The following is a 26,021-nucleotide window of genomic DNA, read 5'->3' as shown; positions in this document are numbered from 1 at the left end:
TATTTTATACATTTATTTTAAAGATTTGACTTTTTTGCGCAGACAAATAGCTGATCGCTTTAACTGGAAAAAAGGATTTTCAATACAGACGTCACGATGACAGCTAACGTTTTATGGAACAGAGGTAAGTGCTTTTTTTTTTTTAACTGAATTTATTAAAGTAGTTAACAGTAGTAAGATAGTTAACATTCAGTTTTAAAATATATAAACTAAATAAGTACGAATTTTTTTATATAATTTCAATTCTGCGTACATACTTAGATTATAGCGTTCTAGATGGCGCAAGAAACGTTCTTTGTTAAGGTCGGTATTTCAGAATACGTGATTCAAAATTCCATAAGATATTATGTCTATTCTGTTTCTCGTTTGTGTGTCAGTACTGTCGATGACAAGTTGTAGCACGGTCGGTATATCAGATATCATTTGATTCCGTAAAAAGTTTGATCTTTATGTAAAATATCCTGTAATATGGAAAGGTTTTCGAAAGAAAACTAGAGAATCGCGGCGTTGGAAAATCGTTATATCGTTGCCAACAATTGAACCGAAGCAACGAAACGAGATAATACATCTTTCGATTGTCACGAACAGTCGTGGAAACTCGCGAGCGGGTTGTTTACCCGTACACAGCAACAAAAACTAGCGCAGAAAACGGACTGTCGATTCGTTGAACGCCATGTATCACGCGAATGCAAGCGCGCTGGATAAATACATAGTATAAAAAAATTCTAACGCTGTAGAACGAAAAGTTACGACCGTAGCTACGTTATTATCGATATTTATCATTCTATTTATTTAATTTTTCATCTTATGATCATCACAATATAATTATTTCTATCTTAATTTTACATAAAGAAATAACAATTTCTTGTGCATTTATAAAAATTAAATATCGAAGCTAATTCGACAAAGTTAAGATTTATAAGTTTTTTTAAATTAGATTTTGAAACTTTTTGATCTTGTTTATATACAACAGATATTTTATAAATAAGTCAAGTATAATAAGTAAAAATCTTTACTTCTTAAAAATGAATTATTCTCAACAGTCTCGGCCAGTTTGGCTTCCGTATAACTCACATCATATCGAACGGAATGTCATAAGTTTTCAATGCAAAATGTATCGTGAATTTTATCGCGTTGATTTTACAGGCAACGAGACTATTTGAATTTTTGACGATACAAGCTAGCATCTGTTTGAATTAGACTGACTACGAGCTCTGTACAAAGATGTTCCTCCTTTTCATAAGCATAAGAGTACGCATCCATTTCTCGCGTGGGCGTCAGTTCTTCCGTGGAGGGTCGATGACGTAAAACACGATTCTCTTTTTCTATTTTTTTTTTTTTTTTTCCCCGCTTCTACTCCCTTTTTCTACTCCCTTCCACCGCTATATCTTCCGTCTGATACGCTTTTTTCCAGATTGCCAATCCGTCAACTCGTAGGCGTCGCGCGATACGTTCTGTATTTTTTATCGAAACGCGATGACGTTGTCGTTAGCGAGAATATTTCTTTCTTTTGATGAGAGCTGAATCAATCGCAACGATCGATCGTTCTGCATGGTTTTTATCACGAACGTTTCTTTCTTTCTCTTTTCTTTCTTTCTCATTCGCCTAGGGGTTTTGTTTAAAGCATCATAGCGAAATTGAATTATTACGTAGGTTCTTATCGGATAAAGTTCAAATGGTCTCCGTTTCTCGCGTATATAAATATTCATTGACATGTGGGTGTCCATCAGTTTTCACGTGGGTTTCATTCAGTTGTTTCTTTTTTTTTTTTTTTTTTTTTTCAATTTAAGATTCAATTGTTCTCGAAAACTTGTGACAACTTTAATATTTTAACATTTATCGACATTTGCGCGTGCACAATGAAACCGAACCAGAACTTGATAAATCACATTTTCTAATTTTTAGAATAGAGAAGTTTTAAAGTTAGATTTATTTCAAGTAAAATGGTTAGTTACTGCATCCTACTTAAACGTTAGAGTTTATAAATTGAAGTCGCATTTCACAAAGTGATTTTATTAAATATGATGTCGTATTTAATGTGAAATATTAATTTAAAATTACTCTCGCCCCATCCATAAATAATAGCGATGCTGTTAATCTGCTATTTTGAAAGAAGTAAACTTTTATCAACTCACAAAGTTTTACTCACTGACTACTTTTAATCAGTTTTATTCCTTAACTAGTTTCAATAGCATTAAAACTAGGAGGAGATTATTATATCGAAGGATATATCTTCGAAAGGCATTTGTTTGGCTTTAAAAAAAATCTTCATATTTATAAATCTTTCAAAGATTTTACTTTATTTAACGAATAACACTTTATAGTCTTCGTTGTTGCAATTATTTTTAAAATATATATCTTTCATGTTTTCAAATTCTATAATGTTATTCAGCAAGATGTGAAGAAGCATGTATATCAACCAATCGATATCTTATATAATTTCTCCACCAATCCGAGTCTCGTTAATTCTACATTGTCGAAGGAAGCATCCTTATCGAATGCCCTGTGCAATTACCTCATTACACAGGTGGAAACAGTCGACTTGGAGGAATTCCAAGGAGATGGAATTAATTTCAACGCGATTCATTCGCGAATCCAACTCAATTTCATAACACTCATTTCAATCGTATCGTATCTCGTAAAAATATTTAAATCGTACGTGTGATTTTACAATTTTATCTTTAAAAAAAAAAAAAACGAAAAGGTAACAGCATGCGGCTATATATTCGAAAGACAAGAAACTGTATTCTTACCTTCGATGAAGCGTAAATACATTCCCTCTGTTGGAAGTCTTGGATTTCCCTTGAGCTTCTACCGCTAGTTAAAAGACTACGAAAGTATTGGCACAAACGATCCGAGGCTCGAGTTCAACCTTTCCTTGCTGGTTAACAAGTATCACGATTTCTTCCATGGATCCACTACCATCCTCCCTTCCACAATCTGAAATTCTCGTACGAACCGTGTTCAATCCTCGCCACCATGATCGAGGCCTTCGAGACATTCCATTCTCCCAGTTTCTTTCTTTTCCTTTTTTCCTACACTTTTCTTTTTCGTCACGATCTTCCATTCTCGGAATAACGAAAACGCTATCACGATGAATGCACGTTTTGTACAGGGAGATTTTTATTTATTAAGCGAATTAACTTTTTCATATGATAAAATCGTGTATTGTGATGGTATTTTGGGATAATAAATTGTTTTGATTTGCGAAACAGGAAGAGTATTTCTGCTTAAAATTATAAAAATTTTATTTCTTAAGTTTATCTGTTTGCAAAATTTATCTTTTGCGTTTATGATTTAAATAAAATGTAGAATATTAAAGAATATTAAAGAAAGGAATTTTATTTATTGAAATATATATATATATATATATATATATATATATATATATATGAAAAAAGTGGAAAATATGTTGAAGTATACATGAAAGATACTAGAGATACTGATGAATAAGAAATATAATAGCTTCATAGATTAATGTTTTATTCATTTATTTGAAGCAAAGGAAAAAATATATTTGATCAAGCTCGTATCATTTTTCTATATATAGGTTACGTTTTGATATATTCCATTTTTCGAATAATTTTTTATCTAGTTCGTGGAAATATTAAAGAAATAGTTGGTAAACAATTGTTAATAATATTAAAATTTTTATACAATACGATTTATATTTAACAAATTATATTTGTATTTGAAACTTTATGGATTTCTGCATCTATTTTTTCATAAACGCATTTACACAATAATACTAGCATTAGAAAAAAATTAGAAATTAAAATATTAAAACAATTTCTAACGCGTACATTTTAATACAATTCATAATTCTAACCTATAATTCTAATCTTATATAACTCTGCATACACCGCAATTGTACAATTTCCTTTTCGATCTTTGCGCTCATATCCGAAAACCCATAAATCCTGACACCTGTTCAACGCAAATTTCCTCTGTACTAGCTCGCTTTCTGTGAAAATAAAAATTGCAAAGAATACAATCCACAAAGAAATCAAGCGAGACAAATATTCGATAAGAAAAATAAAAGATAGGAAAAGATCGTAATGTAAACAAAGTTCTATTCTATATATTTTTAATCTACTACATTAAAATACTCGTAGTCTATTTAATTATTGCAAATCCCATCTTTTTATTCACGTATAATTTTAAATAAAATATATTAAATACCAAAAATACCTTTACAACTCTGCACATTTATCTACCACGAAATATTCATATTCTATTTAGTTATTACAAATTCCACTTATACTATTCTGAAACAAATTCCAACATTCCACTTTCCTTAAACTCATCCACAACGATCCAGTACACAATATCTATCGTGTACATCGCAAGGTTCGTAGTAGAATCAAAAAATCCTTAAATATTTAAATCCTCTTGAGTGCTATGATCACTCTACTTTATTTCGTAAAAAAACGTGAAAGTATCGTGTCTTATCTATATATAACTACCGCGTACCGTGTATCATCTTAAACCACTCCTTTGGAATTAAAAAATTTACACATCATTTATCAAGAAGCAAAGAAATCATTCTTGGTCCGTTTCCAAGATTTTCCATTTCGTTCAAAGTGAAATCTATCTAGTCGACTCGGATTCTAACCTTATTAAACTATCATAAATTCCAAATTCAAATTCTCTCCTATCTTTACGAATCCTTAAGCTCAACGCGATCCAAAAATCCAATTTCCACGAGCTACGCTAATTTTTCTTTTTTTTTTTTTTTTTAATCTCACTCTGAATATTTAAAACCCTCTGTATAAATGGATCACGGTACGTATAAGCCGAAGCATTACGCGCGTCCACGACTATTATTACGACACACGCGAGCCATCTTTCGCCGTGTTTCGGAATTAATGGAAACATTCGCGCATCATTCATTTTAAACGGGGATGAAACGGTCCCTGGCCAGTCCGCCCACCTCGAAACTCTCCTCCATCGTTCGCGGTGAGATCTCTCTCGTCGACGGAGCCCCACGTCCCCTACTTCCCTCGCTGTCCGCCTGTGGCGCTGCGCTCTCGGCCGTGGTCGGGATAAGTCGGCAGAACGAGACGATGTACGTTCGAGGGAGGGAACGGAGCGTGGAGATAGTCGACGAGGACGCTGGGTGGTGAGTGCCACCGTAACCGGGTCCTCCTCAGGGGTCCTACCGTCAGGACCACGGACAATTTTCTCATTTTTTCCCTTCCCGTTTCACGCGTTCTACCGCGAAAAAAGGGGAGAACAACAAGAGAGAAGGACAGATCGATAGAACCGGCGGCAGCGGCGGCCAGTGTGCTTTTGCTTGCTCTCGCCTGTGCTTCGTCTCCACGGTGCGTGCGTGCTTTTTCTCCCTTGCTCTCTTTCTCTCTTTCTTTCTCTCTTTCTCTCTCTCGCTCTTTCTCGCTATTTCCTTGCGTGTGCTCCGTGGAACAGCGGGGAATCGAGAGCACACACCGGGGTGCGGCCGACGATGGTGAAGGCCCCGACCATGGGTCCCTCGACCGGCACCCAGGGGATCAGGAAGATTCACCCTGGGCCCGAAATCGCGATGAATCCGAGGAATCTGCCGACCGCGAACGCTACTACACCTCCCAGCATCCGAACAGATGGCAAGACCACCTCTATGTATCATCCTCAGGTATATTAGGATTTTTCATCGTTTTTAGGATAGGATGTTTTTTAACCACGTTCTCTGGTGTTTATACGTTTGTGCAACTATACGTGTTTTGCGTGTCTTTTTTTCTCTCTCTCTCTTTTTTCTTTTTACTTCATCCTTTTTTTTTCCTTTTCTTTTTTTTTTTTTTTTTTGTTTTTTGATTTTACAGTTTAGTTTTTCCCGAAAGTTTCATATTTACGTACGCTGCCACCGCCGCCGCGAACTTTGTTCTCGGCTGTACGCGGTTTTGCTCGTTTTCCACTCTCGCGACGACAAGGGAAACAGTTTGAGTGTTGTGAACGGGTCGGGGGTTGCGACGGCAACATCCCTTCGCGGATCAGGATCCGTATCCCCGCCAATGCCCTGTTCTCGTGCTGATCTCCCTTTCGCCGAGTTTCACGGTTTTTGGCTTTTTCCACCACGTTTCCAGCTGTGCTCCGTTTTTTCCTCCCCCGTGGACGTTGATTAAGGACAAATTGAGCTTCGACCGATGTCGATCGAGTTCCCGGCTCGCCTCTTTTTTCTCGTCTCGGTTTAATTATTCTCGCATTCGCAAAATTTCATAAAAAAAAATAATCTCTATTTGTGCATTTTGCGAATCGCTAAATTCAAAGAACTTTATTTTCCTCTGGTTTTTTTTCGTTTGTTTAGATTTTAATTCTTTTACAATTGGTTAAAAAATTGGTTACAAAATTGTTATTGTATTTTTCGTATCGTATGTTGAAGAAGAATTATATTTAATCACGTTAATGATTGTACGATTATTTTCATCGACGTTTAATAGATTCTACGAATTCTTAAATTTTATAAGACGTTATCGGCTCGATGCTTCTTTTATTTTAGATTATTTTCATCAATACTTGAATTTCAATTTATTTATCGATAAAATAAAACGTATTATTTAAATTACGCGCGTAATGACGGTATATAAGTCTATCGATTATTCCTCTCTTTTTCCCCTCCTTTTTTTTATTACTATTTTCCTCTCGTTACGATTAATAAAGGTTATTATTTTTTTTTTTAATCAAATATTTATCGTAATTCCGCGACTATTAAAGGGAGAACAAAATTTCTGCGTATTTATTTTGCTTTACCTTTATCCACGATACGATTTTTCATGTTCGTGCGTTTAATCAACGTCGGCTCTATTTACGTGGTCATTAACCGTGATGCTTCATTGCGGAGATAATTAGATCAGTCGAAGCCTATTAAGTAGCAGGCGTCTTTCAAACAGAGTAACAGATGTTGAATGTTGTGGCAATCTTCGAAATTTCCCTTTAGAGTTCGAGTTATATACCATGCACGTATATACGTGTATATATACATATTTCCTCTTATCAAACAGAATACCCAGAATAGAGCGGTTAATGGGATAATATTTTTAATTGTTCTCCGATCACGATGTTTCTCAGATTTCGAACAATATTATTCGAAGTTATTGCAATTATTACGTTAAGAGTTCGTTTCATTCTTTATTTATTTTTTGGATCAGATATTTCTAAAATATTCTTATTCTTATCGGATGGAAATAGAATTAGAAAGCGTTCTAAATAATGAAGCTAGAATTACGATACAGTGGATTTTATTTCATTTTATTTTTATTTGTTTTTTTTTTTTTTTTTTTATCATTGAACAGGAGTGTCACGAAATCACTTAATCACTCCAGATCTTTTTTAACCCTCCATAAAAATCAAGTGATGCAGAAGTGACGCATATCAACGCGCTTATATTTTTAAAACAACGTTCTATTTGTTTATACCATTCGATTTTATCTCCACACCAATTTACACTGCAATTTATTTATAACAATTATCGCTTTCTAGTTTATCGATCGAAGTGGAAAACTTCGATTAATCATCAATTTTCTCAGAAACGAACGAAACTCCAATTGCAACTGACCTATACTTTCTAACTTTTAAGCTGAATTCATAACTTATACATATCGATCCAAGTTATCAAAAGGAAGAGAATTCCTGTATTCGTTCGTTCCATACGTAAATTTTTACAAATTTTTCAAACCAACTATTTCCATCGTTCATTCATGCTATCAATTATATTATTAAATTATTATTATTATTACTATTATTAAGCAAAGATGCCATCTACGCGAATGTTTCTTCCCTTTCGATTCGATTTCTCAAACGTCCATCCCTCGATTCCTCGATTTCTCGAGCACGATTTCGAAATTGCACGATCTGAATTTCCCCACCCACCATCTCTTTACTTCTTGCACCATCTCCCGTTTGATCTTTACGCGACAGAGCTTCTGGCTCCAAGTTGCTCTTCATTTCACACCTTTGTCGGCCCGACCTTTTTGCAATTCAATGATCGTGGAACGGTTTCGATGCGTTCGCAAATAAATTATTGTTAAATTCAGCGGGGAAATATTAGGTCGAGGGAAAAACGTGCGGGCGTATTCATGAATGAATGGATGCTTTCTCGAGAACAAACTCGTAATCTTTTAAATCCATTGATTTATTCGATCTCTCGCTTCTGTCCCTCTCTTTCTTTCTTTCCTTTCTTTTTTTCCATCTCTTTATTCCTCTTCCTTGTAATTCAATATTATCGCCATCGGCCGGATCGTAAACGAGCTAATTTGTACCACTTCTTGTACCACGTTGCAACTTCCGACTCGTAATTTGCTTCATTATTAAAGGCTATTTTTTCTTTTCTTTAATTTTCCTTTTTTTTTTTTTTTTTTACGCGAAATTTTGCGATATCTTGCTTCTGTTTTGATTAATGATTAATTATGTCGGATTATTTTACGAAAAGTAGTGACGGTATTCGTTTAAAATATCGACAATATTATCGATGAAGTTAAATTTTATTGAACGAGAGTGGGCAGTATTCGAATTGTCAAGTAAGTTGACAACAAGTTTAGATTTTATGAAAGGGTTGTTGTATCAATCGGTTTAATTCGTAGGTTTAAACATTTTCAAAATGCACGATTTATTCGATTTCGATCGATAATATTATATACGGTAAATGGGGGAAGAATTAATTAATTAAATCTTTCTAGCGAAAATGCAAAACAGCTTGAACTATTGTCACAGAATTAAACGAATAATTTTACCACGTTGAAATCAATGAAACCGAGCCATAGATTGGAACGTTTAATAACATATTTTCTTGTCCATAACAGGTTCTCCTAAAGAAAGCGGAATGTAATCGTGGAAAAATTTTAAATTGCGAATTAATCGCTTCATTTAAATATTCATTCGCATACGTGGATCGAGTAATTTATTCTTTTAAGTCCATTTTTTTTTTTTTTTTTTTTTTGCTTTCTTTATGAATTTTTAATACACCAACGAATTTTAAATGTTAAATTATACTAAATACGTTCCAATTAATTTCTAAATATGCATGTATAAATTTATTTTATTTCGTTTCATTTTATTATATCTAAATCGTTCAATTTATAGGTTTTTTCAAAGGTTTATTCTATAACCAATGTCAACGAATAAAATAGATAGTATCTATTTTTCATCGAATGCAAGGATCGAATTATTTCTGCAACGATTAAGCTACTTGAAAAGAATTATTTTTCACGGGTAAAAAAAAAAAAAAAAAAAAAAGATAAAGCAGAAAACACGTACGTACAGTATCCTTTGTTCTCGAGAAAATCGATTTTCTGGATACGTGAGATACGTGTGTTTGACTAAAATTCGGTTCAATGAATATCACTGGAAATGTCTATTATGTTTATATCTAATACGGTGTGTACGTGTAGATTCAGCAACCTGCCGCTAAAAATATCGTCCCCTTTAGTAAAAATATCGAGGATCTTTTATAATTAGGGAAAGAGAGTTATTAAGATGCACAAACGGTTAGAAACTCAAATTATGCTAATGATGCACTCGATCCACATTCTCGGTGCGATAAAACCTTGCCAAAATTATTTAAATTTTAAACGCTTGATATCTAAGCCTTTAATACCTGTTTGCATTTTATTTATTAGGACGAACAATTTTTTTATTCAAAAAAAAAAGAAAAATGAATCGCATACGATACACATAAAGACAATCTACATTATTATAACGAAAGTGTAGAATTTTATGATAAGATAATAATTAATTAACACAGATATTTGTACAAATAATAATTGAAACAGCAACAACTTTCTGTTAACTGTTAACAACGAGTACACAGTGGTACACCGTTCTGTGTATTTAATTTTTATTTTCACCAAGGGACGACTTATTTTCTGCTTGTACTACTTGCACATTAAACTGTGCGCTCGTAAGATCGCGAGTCGAAATACTTGTCCAGAAAGTTTATAACACTGGCCAGACATTTTGTGTAACAAACTATCTCAATAAACAGAGTTCTCCCTAACTATATACACGAACGTTGGAAGATGTCACGAGCAATTAATATATTTCGGCTACTCTACAATCCGTGTAACCTACATATATATATATATTTATATCGGACATCGAGGGCACGCATATCTCGATTTTCCAATATTCCATTAATTTCCGCGATAAATTTGTTATAATTTTGTTTCTCGTTAGAAATTGAACCGCATCTTTGATCCTTCGATCATTAATCTGTTCATCTTTAATTTGACGAATTATGTTGTTTTTTTTTTTTTATCACGTTAAAAATACGCCACCCCCGAATGTATCCAGCTTGATTTCATTCGATTCGTTGAATTACTTCGATTGGAACGTCGCTCGATACGATTTCTTTCCACGGAGTTTAAATTTGCGACGAAAGATTATAATTTATCTCGATTATTTACCTCGAGGAAATAAAGTTGCTCGCTTTGTTTTCGATACTTGAAAATTAACTTTTATATTCCGAAATTTTGTTCAACGTTGTGGAACGTAATTTTAATCAAAATTGAAACGCGTGCAAACGAAACCGAATTCAATACGATAGTTGAATTTATTTATTTCTTTTTTTTTTCTTTTTTCGTCGTTTAGACACGTCGATGTCTACGCATTTACATCGACGATAAATTACGAAGTTACGTTTCTAAACGGATTTTTAGAAATTCGTGGAAAAAGTAAAAAAAAACACCAAAAAAATTACTGTTACATTACAACATCGGTTTTTTCTAATATTTAATTCATTTCTCTTTTCAAAACGATCCAATAAATTAGATCATTTAATTCGATGATAATTTTCTTTCGAAATATCAATATTACAAGGAGACGAAACCAATTATTAATGTGCAAATTATTAGTTTTTTTTTTTTTTTTTAGATGTAATCGCAAGACGTTGAAAAATTCCCCGCTCTATAATATAAAAATTATCAAGCAAATGAAAAATCTAAAAATATGCTAAAACTTCGATTCGACTTTTGAAATCAAGCATAAGATGGCATCGAAGCCACGCTGAGTCTACGACCCCTTTCTCCCTTTCCCCCTTCCCTGGATTGTTCCATTTGTTAATAAGGTCCGATTAATTATCGGGCACGAAAATTCGATAAACAACGATACCGACAATTCACAAGGAATCTGTCGGCTCGACCCACCAGCCAGCCATTGAAAGTGTCATAAAGGGCCCAGAAAGCGTAAAGAACTCGAGTTAGCTGTAAAGCCTTTAATTAATCGTGATTACCGCTCGAGGAGTTCTCGTTTCTTCTTCTCCTTTTCGCCTCTCCCCTCTCCCCCCACCACCGAAACGAACGAAAGAGTGCACGACCTCGAATCGAATCGAAGCTCAGCCCTTCGTGCCATCCTCTCGTCTTTCGTGTAAGTGCTCGGGTACGCCTCGATGATGCACTCGAAGACTCGTTTCCCGCCGATCATCGAATGTGGGTCAGTTTTATCGAGAAGGGGTGTGAGAGAGAGATCCGTTCCATTTTACTCGTCGAGGGAGGGGGGTATACACCCCCTTTTTGTTGATCTTTTCACGCTCGAATTCCAATAAATGGAATTACGGATGGCGGAGGAATTTTCAACGTCTTTCGCGGATTAGAAAATTTCCCGGGATTATGCTCGGCATAGTCCGAGGGGATAAAGCATTCGCTGATATCTTCACCGGACCGGATTCCAATAAAATGGCGTCGAGGGAATTTTCGCCCCCATCGATGATTCTCGAGATGCTTTCACTCCCCCCTTTCCGTATCGTATCTCTTGGAATTGGGGAGGTTTTTTTTTTCCTTCTTTCTGGAACCAGAACTATTCGCTGCTAATTTTTAACGCGCAACCCCTCCGGTCGCGATGACGAACTAGATTTCTAGCAACCGACGAATTGGATCCGTATAGAAATCGTGAAAAATCGTGAGAACGAGGGATATTTTGTGACCGAATTGTAATAATAACGAGGATCAACGAAGTTTGCTCGGTCGGGAAATGAGTATATTCGTAAAATTCGAAATTGTCGCGCAGTTTCGAGAAGATGGAAGGCGCGGGGCAAAAGATTTACGGCACCGCGTTAACAACACCATCGTACTGTCACGAGCAAAAGTATATATATACATGTGTGTGTGTATGTTCCACACGAGATGTCGCATATTCTCGAGGACCATAAGCGAGGGCACTCGTAACTTTTAAAATGTCCATTCATATAAACGGTGTTTCCCACTTGTGACAACCTGTGCCGCGTAACTGCGAATCTAAAGTTGCATTTCTCTTGTGGAGGGAAATGCGCGTTTCGAAAGGAAACGTAAGAAATTTTTATGTCACTCGCGCCTAGGTTGTGTAGTGGAACTCGACGATGAATTTAAGCAAGATTAAATTGCGATTAAAATGTGCGAGGAGTAACGTTTGTAAATACGTGAAAGGATAGGATAGGAGATAAAAAGAGATGAAATAAATGGAGAAGGTGAATAATGTTTGTAATATAAAGTGTTATTTAATAAAAGTAATTTTTAAAATCGGTTCTTATATTAATTGTATTCTTTACTTTCGACGGACGCTTTGAGTATTTTCCATAGAAATTGAACGGATTAAACGATTGAATGAAATGAATGAATCGTTTCGAAAAATTTAATAACACTTATTATTGTTTCTTAGGTATTAAAAAATTGAAAAAAATTGGCATTGCGCGAAATGAATTTCAATTATATCCCAAGCATAAATCTTCGATATTATATCTATCATTTTATCCGCAGTAATACTTTTATTGGATCTTTTTTTTCGGAAGCAAATTACTATCCCAATCGACGTATGGAGATAATTACAGAGGAAAGAAAAAGTGGTGGAAAAGGGGAATGGAAACGGGGAGAGGCAACTCTTAAAAATTATTAGAATTCCAATTTTCAGTAACATGGAGTATTCATCGAGAGAAATAACATCTCGCATTGTGTAAAATTATTAAAAAAACAAATAAAGAATAAATTCGAAAATAATAATCACGATATTATGATAACAATTTTTTCATCGATAATGTTTAAACAAATTTTTTTTTCTATGTATCAAACGTTCTGGAAAAAAAGGAAAAAAAAAGAGGAAAGAAGCAGATTAATTGGTTTTTTCATAACCTAAAGAGTGACTCTCTGACAATTGTGTCATTGTTCTTTTGCACCGACGAAATAAAAGGTGTGTTGTCGAGAAGCGTGTTAAGTGTCGTTAGAGTATCGCGAGTATCAAAAGAGAGTTATTAACGTCGCTTGAGTTTATAGTTGTATCGAACATAGTTGTTCAACGCTATTCACATTTACCATAAAAAAATTTATCACAAAATTATCTCATTAATTATTACATAAAATGCGTGGTATCATTATAAAATTTATGAAATTATCTTTAAAAGATACGTTATCAAACAAATTTGAATAACGATATTTTCGAAATAGTATCGAATTATTAAAATGAATTTATCTAATTATTCATTTAGCATCCCGTTGTCCGTTGCATTTTCTAATTTCAGTCGGAGAGATAATAAACGAAAACTCTCCACCACTTTGTTTCCCCTTAATTTTAGTTTTCGATGTAAGAAAAAGTTCACCGCGTGTTTTGCGATTTTCAAATTACGCGGGCCACGTATTCTCACGTTTATCGATAAAGAAGAATTTCTTTGGCGCGCGTGTACAAGAACCTTGCATTATCGATCTTCGTTACGGAACATTTTTGTTCACCTTTTTTGCGGTACAACAACAAAGAGAATTATTGGAGTAGAAGCATGGCGTCTGGTCTCTATGGTAAAAAAGGGAAGAGACAAAAAAAAAAAGGAGAAGAAGCGACTTGAAAGAGAAAACAAGTTTGCAAAGTCTGTTTTCAACCAAATAGAAACGTCAAAAGCGATTTTGCCGTTTCTGATTCTTAAAATCGGTAACCTATTCTTCTTTTCAACCTGGGATAAGAACTTTTTTTTTCTTCTTTTTTTTTTTACTCCAGCGACCGGTTAAATACACGGCATTTTACAGTGGCAATGATAGAAAATGCTTGTCTCTCTGCAACCATTTTAATTTTAAAAACGTTATTCCCTCTTGAAAAAGACTTCCACGCAGGATATTTGAAAAATATATTTTTAAAATTAGAAAATTTTGTTCGACTAAAGATTAAGATCACTATATATATACATATATGTGTATTTTGAACTCTTCATCAGCCTTTATATCTCGTAATTCTTCCTTATGCTCCCTAAAACTATGTCGACTCGTCGATAATTCGCGTTAATCGCATCGAATCTCGAGCCAATGGCATCACTTATCGCGGTATACGGCCGGAAGACATTAATTTTTGATGCGCTCGCAAGATATGGCTCGTACACCCCGCCGAATCATTATCACCGCGTGATCGTTTGACCGGAATATCGCGATCATTATTCCGCTTGATAACCGTTTCCACGAATGCCGAAAATGAAAAGGTCGAGGCTCTTGCAATGTAATTGGAAGCGCGAGCACGACAGGTGTGCACGTGTCCCATCCACCAAGGCAGAAACTCTTAATTAGTCTCTAACGATCAATTATCGCTTTTTTCCCCACTCTCGAAAAGAAATCGAAAATTTGTATTTGCCGCGTACGCGTGCGTGTCGATCGAACCCTTCTCGTGTCATTGTTCTCGTATAGGTTCGATGGTTGGTGTTCACTGTTGTGGAAAAGGATGTGGAACTGGATTGCAAAGATCCCCAAGTTTGTGATGATTAAAAGTGTCTTTTAATTATTATCGTTGGAAAAATTTTTCTGATTAATATTTCTTGCCATCTTTCAGGAGAAAGTTTAGCAATTTTTTTTCTGTTTTTTTTTTTTTTTTTTTTTTTTTAAGTTTTAAGTTCGATTGGAAAGTTTTTGTGTATGCCTTGTATCTGGGATCGAGTTTCGTTTATTTTTCCGATAAAGAAAATGATACAATTTCTAATTCTCGCGTATGTTTTAGATAGGAAATTTTAACTTCGATCAAAAAGAGCAGAGATAGTTGTAACGTTCGTTTGGGAAAAGAAATATTTATTTGTGTTTTTGTTTAGGATAAAGCTAGGATAACCGAGTAGGGCAAAAAAAAAGGAAAAAAATTTTTCGAAAAATTTTTTCCACTCGAAGCTTTGTTTTCGAGGGAAAAGTGTGCGAAAACTTGTCAAATATAAACGAATTTGGCTAATTTTGAACGACGATTGAAAATAATCGAAAAATATAGGATAAAACTCTTTTGTTTTAAATTTTTGTTTCGAACGAGCAAATTGTACAAAAATAGCATACAATGCTTGACATTATACACGCAAACGAGTAGCAAATAATTCAATTAAATTTATATTTGAACGTATAAAACTTTTCACGGTACAGAACAGGAAGGAATAAAAGGGTAAAATTATACATAGGCTTGCAAAAATTTTTGTATCGTAAAAAGTTTGACTATGTCCATTTACAAACAAGTTAACAACCATTGAGCACAATTTTTCACGAATATTTTTTTCACGCGATAAATGATCGACAAGTTATTTTCACGACTTACTTACGCAAAAGAATTTTCAAACTAGATAATAAAAAAAAAAAAAAGAAATCGTGAAGATTTAGAAAAAGCATAAAAGAATCTAGCAAGAATAGTTGTACATAAAAGAATTCATCATTAATTCGTCACACATTGTTTCCGATTTCAATCCGATTTCGCCTGGCCGTGCGACGAGTACACACAAGCAGCAAATCGGAACCGGATTAAGAATTAACGAAAAGCTGAAAGGCGAAGTCTCTGGCTGGGAAAGGGGCACGGTTTTGTATCGTGTAGCATCTTAGACGCGTCCCATTCTCTCTCCGCATTTAGGAAGAAAATTGAATCCCCGACACGACGAGCATCATTGACTGAAAACGAACCTCCATAGATCTTTCGTACGATTGAAAGTTGTGCAGCGCACCTATATTACCGACAGAGATGAACAGCTGAACGACTCGTGTCTCGCTCGAAACGACTTGATTAGGCACTTTGCAACGCATTGGAAAACAATTTTCGCGAATTAAAGGATAATCTCTGCGCCCTGTTTGCAAATCGAATCGAGAATTTCTCTTCTTCGTTTATCTTTTTTTTTTTTTTTTTTCCTTCATTTTCAACATCTTCGTTCGTTCACAATCGTGCAAGAATATTATTTCACGTGTCGCGGTATGAATTGCGAACACGTGATTCACGATGTCGTGTATTTGATAATAAATTGAGCGGTTGAAAAGATCGAATTATACAATTGAGATTGATGATCAATACAGTATATATTCTTTGAATTCAAATTATACGATACAAATTAGATCTAATTCCAACAATTTCAAACAATTTAACAAGGAGTGTTCACGCGATGAACGTGAAACTTTTTTTACCTTCGTATCCTGAAAGAAAATTTCTTCCCTCCCATCTGCATCACACCATAAAACTTTCCCCCTTCTCCCATTCACTCTCTTAATTTTCATTGGATCTTGCCTAAAATTCCTCTTGTAAACTTTAACTTCTTCATTCGATATAGAACTTTCTCGTCGCTCGTCGCCTCCTCCCCCCTCCCACCCCACGTTTCTCGATGTTTTTTCTCTCTCGCCCGCTCTGTTTTTCCCCGCATATTTTTTAACCGTAACTTTCGAAACTTGTTTTTCAAACTGTTTTATTCCATTGCATCCTTCTCGAACAATTCGAGCAACTTCTCCAAATTCCATCCTGTTTCTTCCCTTTTTTTTTTTTTTCGAACATCCGATGTTTTTTTTTTTAAACGAAAATTATTCGCATTTTCGAAGATAATTTCTAGAAGAATATTTCGATAGGATCGTTATCAATTTTGTAATCTTCTTTTTATTTGCTTTTTTCTATCGAAGTTGTTCGTTAATTCATTCCTTTAACTTTAAAAACTAGGCGAACAATTCCTCGCAATTTTTACTCTCGCTGTTTTCTTTTTCCCCCTTTGTTTCTCTCGAGAGAAGCCGTTCCTAAAAACTTTTGATGGTCTTACATTCTCTTCGGGTTCACGAGATAATCTCGAGCATTTCTCGCTCGAAACATTTCTCTTTTCACAGGTGTAACGTATCAAGGCATATATACGTCAATCGTATATATTTCTACTTATTTCTTATTAAGATTATTTTAAAAAAGCAAAGAAGCATTATTAAAGATCGATTGTACAAAAACGTCTCGTTGTTTTTGTATACGTGATACGATTATACGTAAACAGGTGTTTACGTTAAAGAAAGGAATACGATTCCTTCGTTCGAGGCTTCGTTTTCGAAACGTTTGTCAAACGTAAAGTTGGTTAACTTTGAAGAAGAAACCTTAAAGACGAAACTTTCTCGTTTAAAGCTTCGAAAGAAATTTCAATTTTCGAGGAAGAGGCGAATTGAACACGAATTTCGATCGAGAAAATTCGATATTTCTCGAGAACGAGATGTGGAAAACGAGAAAAATTTCATTCAAATTCTGGAGAATTTAAATTGATTTCCGTCCAGTGTGCAAACTTCGTTAAATCACACCAGATTGGCCGGGATCATTTTAATATTTACGCGTAATTTTCGAGAAGATATTATCAATATCCCCGTAGAGGGAGTCTCAAATGAGTTAATCAAAGTTCCCTTATAAACACTGTTAATCATATTTCGTAAACTTAATCATCCGTGTTATATCTGTCCAATGGGATTTCACTTTCAGAGATACATTACGTCATAAATAGAATAAAATTACGTCTCGCTCGGAAACTCTTGGCGATTGTATTATTCTTGCGATAAAGAAGATTTCTTGGGACAAAAGCGTGAAATAAATTATTTTGAAAGTTTTTTTTTAGTTTTGTTATATATATATCGAGATTATTTAACAAACATTTCGTTATTATTGATTTTGAAACAAGTTTTTCAAACGTTGTTTATAAATCTGTTATACGTTAAACCCCTAATCACCCATCCTCCAATTTATTTCAACTCTTAATTACTCAAATCAGAGCCATTGAAAACATTTTATACAAAGCTCGAATACACAGTTCCACCATCATCTCCAAACTCTGCATTGTCCCAATTTCATCCAGTTCCTCTCTATTTGACCAGTTATATAGTATATACACACACATATATATAACATGCATATCTAAACGTTGCTTCATCCCTGTTCTATAATTTCTCCCTGAATTTCTCGTTCGATTTTTCGAACGATCCTAGTCCGATCGCGTTAAATCTCAATACGCGTTGAAAAATCGTACGAATCGTTTAAGATTTTATTGCGATACGTTTCGTCCGATTGTTTTTTTTTTCTTTTTAATAATTTTAACAAAATTTCCTCTCATCCTTGACTCCTTGAATCTTGCTGCATACTCTGAAACGTTCAAACACATTCGTTTCGAAGAGTTTTTATTATTAAAAATGGAGATGGCGGACGGAATAACATTTCCAACCCATTACGATATCCACTCTCGAACCGTGAACAGTACATTGAACACGAAAAGCAACGTTCATCCAGTTTATAATAACGAAACCTTTACGATGGATACTCGGTGGAAGGGGAAGGTTTGAAGCCCGAGAGAATTCCCTTCGATCGCAAGCGGGGTCTCTCGTTGAGAAAATCCGTTTTACCCTTCGATTTCGAAACTCTTTTTCGTGGCGCATCGATCGCCATTTCCGATCTCGCCAGGATCGAGGGCTGTTTAACCCTTTCGCTACTACAGGCGACTATAATTGCTCTGCTACTAAAATAGTACGGCCGATTATAATCACTTTACATTAGACGCCACTGAGATATTACAAACGACTATAATCGCTTTGCATAAGATGCCATTGAGATTACGAACGATTATAGTCGCTCTACATAAGATGCCATTAAGATTATGGACGACTATAATCGCTTTGCATAAGATGCCACTGAGATTACGAACGATTATAGCCGCTCTACATAAAATGTCACTAAGATTATGAGTGACAATAATCGCTCTGCATAAAATGCCATTGGGATTACGAACGATTATAGTCGTTCTATATAAGATGCCACTAAATTAATGGGCGACTATAGTCGCTTTGTATAAGATGTCACTGAAATACTATGAACGACTGTAATTACTCTGCATAAGATGCCACTGAGATTACGAATTATTATAGTCGCTCTACATAAGATGCCACTGAGATTATGGGTGACTATAGTCACTCTACATAAGATGCCACTAAGATTATGGGTGACTATAGTCGCTCTACATAAGATGCCACTAAGATTATGGGTGACTATAGTCGCTCTATATAAGATGCCACTAAGATTATGGGTGACTATTATCGCTCTGCATAAAATACCACCGAGATTACGAATGGTTATAGTTGCTCTGCATAAAATGCCACTGAGATTACGAACGATTATAGTCGCTCTGCATAAGATGTCACTGAAATACTATGGGCGATTATAGTCGCTTTGCATAAGATGCTACTAAGATTATGGGCGACTATAGTCGCTCTGTATAAGATGCCACTGAGATTACGAATTATTATAGTCGCTCTACATAAGATGCCACTGAGATTATGGGTGACTATAGTCGCTCTACATAAGATGCCACTAAGATTATGAGTGACTATAGTCGCTCTATATAAGATGCCACTAAATTAATGGGCGACTATAGTCGCTTTGTATAAAATGTCACTGAAATACTATGAACGACTGAAATCACTCTGCATAAGATGCCACTGAGATTACGAATTATTATAGTCGCTCTACATAAGATGCCACTGAGATTATGGGTGACTATAGTCGCTCTACATAAGATGCCACTAAGATTATGAGTGACTATAGTCGCTCTATATAAGATGCCACTGAGATTATGGGTGACTATAGTCGCTCTACATAAGATGCCACTAAGATTATGAGTGACTATAGTCGCTCTATATAAGATGCCACTTAATTAATGGGCGACTATAGTCGCTTTGTATAAAATGTCACTGAAATACTATGAACGACTGAAATCACTCTGCATAAGATGCCACTGAGATTACGAATTATTATAGTCGCTCTACATAAGATGCCACTGAGATTATGGGTGACTATAGTCGCTCTACATAAGATGCCACTAAGATTATGGGTGACTATAGTCGCTCTATATAAGATGCCACTAAGATTATGGGTGATTATTATCGCTCTGCATAAAATACCACCGTGATTACGAATGGTTATAGTCGCTCTGCATAAAATGCCACTGAGATTACGAACGATTATAGTCGCTCTGCATAAGATGTCACTGAAATACTATGGGCGACTATAGTCGCTTTGCATAAGATGCCACTAAGATTATACTATAGTCGCTCTGTATAAGATATCACTGAGATTAAAAGCGATTATAGTCGCTCTACATAAGATGTCACTAAGATTATGGTCGTTTTGCATAAGATGCCACTGAAATACTATGGGCGATTATAATCACTCTGCATTAGATACCACTAAGATTATGGGCGACTATAGTCGCTTTACATAAAATGCCACTAAGATTATGAGTGACTATAATCGCTCTGCATAAAATGCCACTGAGATTACGAACGATTATAGTCGCTCTGCATAAGATGCCATTAAGATTATGGATGACTATAGTCGCTTTGCATAAGATGTCACTAAGATTATGGGCGACTATAGTCGCTCTGTATAAGATATCACTGAGATTAAAAGCGATTATAGTTGCTCTACATAAGATATCAAACTGATGTACTACCGACGACTAGAGTCGCTCTGCACAAGATGCCGCGTATCGTATGATATGACGAGTTGACGACAAGACGATTGGAGTTATCGCACATCGAGTATCTTTCTCTGGAAACGTAGCATCGATATTTTGTTTTTATCATCAATTTTTTTTTTTTTTCAATAAACACCGTCAAAACAACGATATTTCTCGAGCACAACCGTGCACATTTTTGATATGGCGACTCGTTCAACGGGAATGGCACGACGGAAAAGTCGAAAAGTCGGGTTAATCTGGAAACGATCGTGCGAAGCCGAATTCTGTTACGTTGAGTTTAGTCGTCGAGAAGATCGTTGGAATGGCAATCGTCTTGTTAACGTTCGATCGATCGGCCTTCGAGGACCGCCGTTAATCTCGCCCCGTCTATGCAATTTGCGCTAATCTTGAGGAATCTAGGAATGGGAATGGGGCGGGAAATTGACCTCTTGCGATCGAGAAATCGGTTGGTATCGTAAGTTAGCTAAGAGTTATGAGTTTCTAAGACGAATGTTTCGGCTAAAAAAGAATAGATGTAACGAGAATAGATTGTTATCGTTAGCGAGATTCGATGTAGGATGGCTCGCCAACAGGGTTGATGAGGATTTTACTTTGAGGATTTCTTTTAATTTCACGGATATTTTGTCGTCAAAAGGAATCGAGAATCTTGCGGCTTTGGGTTTTTGAGTTATTATAGAGGCAATGTCGTGTATGTCGCGACGTATGAGCCGCAAAAATAATGAATTCAACGAAAGAAACGAGGGCAACTTTCTACTCGTTTTAACTTTTTCGAAACTGTTGTTATTATTTTCTTTTTTTCTTTTCTCTCTCTCTCTCTCTCTTTCTTTCTTGTATCAATTTATCGAATAGTTAAATTTCGAACTGACGATTCTTTTCATACGATTTAAATCGGTTTAGGTTTTACTAAACGAGACTTTTCGAATTTGTATCAGCAATATTTATATTTATACGCGTTTAAAAATCGTATTTTTCAAAAATACGTTTGACAAATCTATCATGTTCAAGATTACAAAAAATTTAGAAAAGCGAATATTTTCAAACACGTGGACAGATATATTTTCCTTTGTTTTCTATTTAATCAACATTTATATCAAATTACGCAAATAATATCATATTATAACACAATAATAATAATAATATAACAATACATTTCACTTCTCCAAGATAAACTTCATCTCAACACATTTGTAATGATAATAAAAACAACCGTGAAATTATACAATATAATAATAACAACACAACAACGATATATATAATTTTCAATTCAAAATTGTCCACGATAATTACAAATTTCTCCCCGCCTTGAAGCGTTTATAACGATGGTGCATTTTATTAACTGACGCGTCCAGCTTCGCAATTTAACCGCCCGTTGGGAATAGAGAGACGGTTGAGGAAGATAGAGAAAGGCATCGATCTAAATATCCCATCTCCGAATCATCATATATGATACCACGCGTTCCTCGAGTTTTCAAACGTTTCTTTTTTTTTTTTTTTTTTTTTTTTTTCTTAAGTCACGCGCTCACGTGTATCAATATTCCTAGTGACGCTAATAGCGTTGCAGTTTCCGTTCGACACGGCGCGTATCGATCAATCTGTGAAGGATCGATTGGCCGCCGAGGCAAGCTGAGCCGGAATAGACGCGTTAATGGAGGATAAAAGAACGTTTGCCTCTTCTTTCTCTTTTTTTCCCCTTCCCCCTATCCATCTCTCTCTTTCTCCGTTCCTTTCTTTTTGCTCCGCGAGGCCAATTAGAGATCAACGAGTATCGGCGGTCGATAAAATTGATGCGCGTTGCCGGGTTTTTAGGAGAGGATGATATTGAATAATGACTTTGAAAGTGGAAAAAAAATATCTATTTTTATACGCGTGATATACGTGTATTTCGAGTCGGATATTTTGGCAGCCGAATTTTGACGGATCAAAGTTTCAATTTGAGGTTATGCACGGAAACGTGTACCGAGTTAGAGTACTTGTGGCGCGGAGCAGGGAGCTATTTTCAGACGGTTGTGTCACTTTCAACGTTATCGATTCGAAGCGGAATGAGATTAGAATAGAAATGGAAATTGGAATTTCGCGGGGATCAATTAGAAATTGACGAGGATTGCAGCGACCAGTTCGAATATGCGCAAAATTGTTCAGTGTTCACGATGGAATATATCGTGATGAAATTTCATCGGAATGAATTTCTCGGATCGGATGTATATTTCGATCGAGATTAAGTCTTTTTTAAACTACGATTTTAAATATCGTCGTGTAATTTGATATTGATATAATTTCTTTCTTTTTTTTTTTTTTTTTTTGTTTTTTAAATAATTTCGAAGAGACAGGGAATCGTAATCGACGGTCAAATTAGAAATTATTTTGTCGATTTGACAAATTTGATTTCGTAACTCGTAATGGCGTAAATGGTTCTCGTAAATTTGAACGAGCGACATTGTGAAAGTGTCGGTACGATATCGATATCGTCACTTGTTAATTGATCTCAATTTTAACAATTGGAATAAATCTGAATGAGACGGAAAAATGAACATTTGATGCAATTTTTCCCTTTTTTTTTTTTTTTTTTTTCATTCTTGTTTATTTTCGATCGCTTCTTGAAATTGCTTTTATCGAAGTTTGTCATTCGAAGAATATCACTTTTCGCACGGCTTTAAAGTTACTTCGCGAAAGGGATATCGTTTGAATAATAGCTTTCTTGTTTTTTTTTTTTTTCTTTCTTCTTTAAAGTTTTCTTCAAGTAAAAGTATCGCGTACACTAATAAACATTTGTTCGTTACAAAAATATCGTAGAAAAAATTCAAAGAAAAGGATTGAAATTTGTCTCTTTTAATCTTTTACAACGATCAAATCTCACTGAAATCTTTTCCAAAATATCTCGTTTAAATTACATTTACGTACACGTGGCAAACTAATTCGAACGCTTTCTAACCTGATCTGATCACCGCCCATCGATTCTCCCCCGCTAATCAAAGCTTACCTGGTGTGGGTGACAGGTGGACGTCTCGACTCAGGTGGATCTGCAAGTCGGTTTCGTGGCGCCAGCAGGCAGTATCAGCATCGACTGGGATCGTAGAGCGACTCCCCTTTACTCTCGCGAGGACATCAAGGAGCAGTATTGCATAACCAGCCGGCAATTGGACGCGGTCGAGAAATCTGGAGGTGGGTTCTTCGGTTGCCTGTCGACCAGAGGTCCGTCGCCGTGCGCCTCGGCCAGAACCTCGATTCTCTCCGCCTGCGTGAGGAGCGTGCCCAGCGATGAGAACCTCTGCGATGCCCCCTACCCCCGCCGTTCCCTCCAGATCATGTATCGTCAACCTTACCCAACCTACTCGAGAGGTTTCTCGCGTTACGACCTGGAGGACGAGGCCGATTGGATCGAGAGTTCCTACTTCAGGCGCAGACCGAGATCTTTCTGCACTGTGCCCGATCCGAAAAGGTGAGAGTAGGTTTTGCCTAAAATTTAACCCTTTGCACTCGTATTTATATTTAAGAAGGTTAACAATCAAGGGTAATTATGTAATTATACGTGCCTAAAATGTAATTATACGTATAATTATACACATAATATATAATAAAATGTAGGATGGCGATTATATGGCGTACGAATGCAACGGTAAAACGTATCGTGTCGCCTGCAAAGGATTAATAGTTGAAGTTGATTCGAATAAAATTACTTCGATAATTTATTGTTCAAGGCGTAATTATTAATTATGTGCAAATAAGATCTTTCCTCCTTTTTTTTTTCCAAATTCAAGATTTCATTACGTAAATTAGGTACAAGATTACCCAATTGTTTCAATGGGATAGATACCACTTGTCTGGTGACTCCTAATCTTTCTGCCAATTAATTCTTCTCGCGTCTGGATTGGATTTTCGTCGAGCCAATTCCACTAACTCACCGTCGTCAAACTTTCTCGGTACACCTGAACGATCATTATCTTCCAAATTAAAATTTCCGGCTTTATAAATCTTTGGTATCACTTTTTGCACTGTTCTGCAAGACACAGTTCTCCATTAATGGCACACAAATCATTTCAATAGCTTCGACAATTGATTTCCTAAGCTGGAATGCTAAAAGTAAACAGTGACGCGAATGATTTCTCGCACGCCATATTGAAATCGACTGGAAACTCTTAGAGCGCTCGTCACGGCTCTTTTTAAAAACGAAAGAACACTTTTTCAGATGGCGCCACAAACAAAATAAAAGTGAAGTAATTCGAATTCGATTACGATCGTAGAAAAAAAGAGAAAGGAACTTATTTGTACCTGATAATAATCGAAAGTAATTGTAAACAGTCGAGGTTGTGTGAAAAGCGGATCTATTATAATAGCTACGAATAAATTATTTCTAACTAGTTACTTTTTTCTTTTCGGGTTAACGCCCTACTCTGGTTGTTTCGCCTATTGGTAACACGAGGGTTCGTGTAACGATGTAACGAGGAGTATTTGAGCGGTAGAGCTCCCTTTACCTGTCGCTTGAGTTCAAAGAAGGTCGTGTGATTAAGTTGTTCGTGCGATAAGTTCGCGTAATAATCTCTTATATAGGCGTTCTCTTACTCGGAGACGATCTTTCAAATAACGTAATAATTGTGTAAATTTTAGTATATCTTTACTGTATCCGGTTCAAATGGTGCAAAATTGATACGTTTCGTCAAGTTTTCGTTTAGATTTTCTGTCTCAAGAGGAAGAGTAAGAAAGTTTTGTGAGATTGGAGGTAAGGATTTGTCTTGTCGTTCAAAATTCTTTTTGCGTTTTAATTGTTTTCAAAAAATCGATCGTATAAATGATCGATCTGATATTGTTATACACACTGTTTTTGTATACACTGAATATTAATTCCAAAAATTTTTATATGGAAGCAACGATATATGTAAATCTTTTTGATCCGCCAAACGACCTGATAATTATAGAGTTTAGATATGAAGTGAATTGGAAGAATATCAAAGTGATAGAAATTATGGACGAAAGTCTGTTTAGAATTAAAGTAATATATTTTACGCTGTTTCGTGGATTATTTCGAGTTGGAAAATAGCTCGAGCGATTCCGTCATTATGGGACGGGATGCGACAAAGTGTCTCAATTTGGTTTTCGTTGTCAGACCTCTTTCTAAAATGTTTTTCAGATTTTCGATTAAATTATGATAATCCAAGCGATATTATTCCAAATTGAGAAATTCATCTTGATCCACGAACTCGGACTATACTTTTTGGAAAGTTATCAAATTAACAATTCGTAGAGATTGAGAAATGAAAAAAAAAGAGATCGAATGACGTGACATACTAAAATAAAAAACATGAGAAATATATAGATTATATATATGACACACGTGTACGTAGAA

The 26,021-nt window shown here is 35.5% G+C and overlaps 2 protein-coding genes across 4 annotated transcripts in view; one reads left to right on the top strand and one right to left on the bottom strand.

Annotated features, from left to right (window-relative positions):
- LOC100869830 (cytochrome P450 6A1) overlaps window positions 1–23,802 on the bottom strand; it is a 30,227-nt gene extending 6,425 nt beyond the window's left edge. The window contains exons 1-2 of one of the 2 annotated variants that reach the window (XM_086914143.1): window positions 23,661–23,741; window positions 2,754–2,940 (exon numbers count right to left, since the gene is read on the bottom strand). The gene's annotated coding sequence lies outside the window, so the exon portion shown is untranslated. Of the gene's footprint in view, window positions 1–2,753; window positions 2,941–23,660 lie in introns of both variants that reach the window. The other variant, XM_031917070.2, reaches the window with a different exon arrangement.
- Window positions 5,351–26,021, top strand: part of LOC100869951 (uncharacterized) — a 74,614-nt gene continuing 53,943 nt past the window's right edge. The window contains exons 1-2 of one of the 2 annotated variants that reach the window (XM_086914141.1): window positions 5,351–5,632; window positions 23,677–24,119. In XM_086914141.1, coding sequence (XP_086770267.1) covers window positions 5,465–5,632; window positions 23,677–24,119 — 611 coding nt within the window. In that variant the 5' untranslated portion in view covers window positions 5,351–5,464. The remainder of the gene's footprint in view (window positions 5,633–23,676; window positions 24,120–26,021) is intronic. The other variant, XM_086914142.1, reaches the window with a different exon arrangement.

The sequence above is a fragment of the Apis florea genome, unplaced genomic scaffold (genome assembly GCF_048593485.1).
Source record: "Apis florea isolate Af1SG1 unplaced genomic scaffold, ASM4859348v1 contig_3585_pilon, whole genome shotgun sequence".
NCBI classification, from domain to species: domain Eukaryota; kingdom Metazoa; phylum Arthropoda; class Insecta; order Hymenoptera; family Apidae; genus Apis; species Apis florea.
The sequence above is the reverse complement of the archived record's forward strand: the minus strand, read 5'-3'. Positions and strand labels throughout refer to the sequence as shown.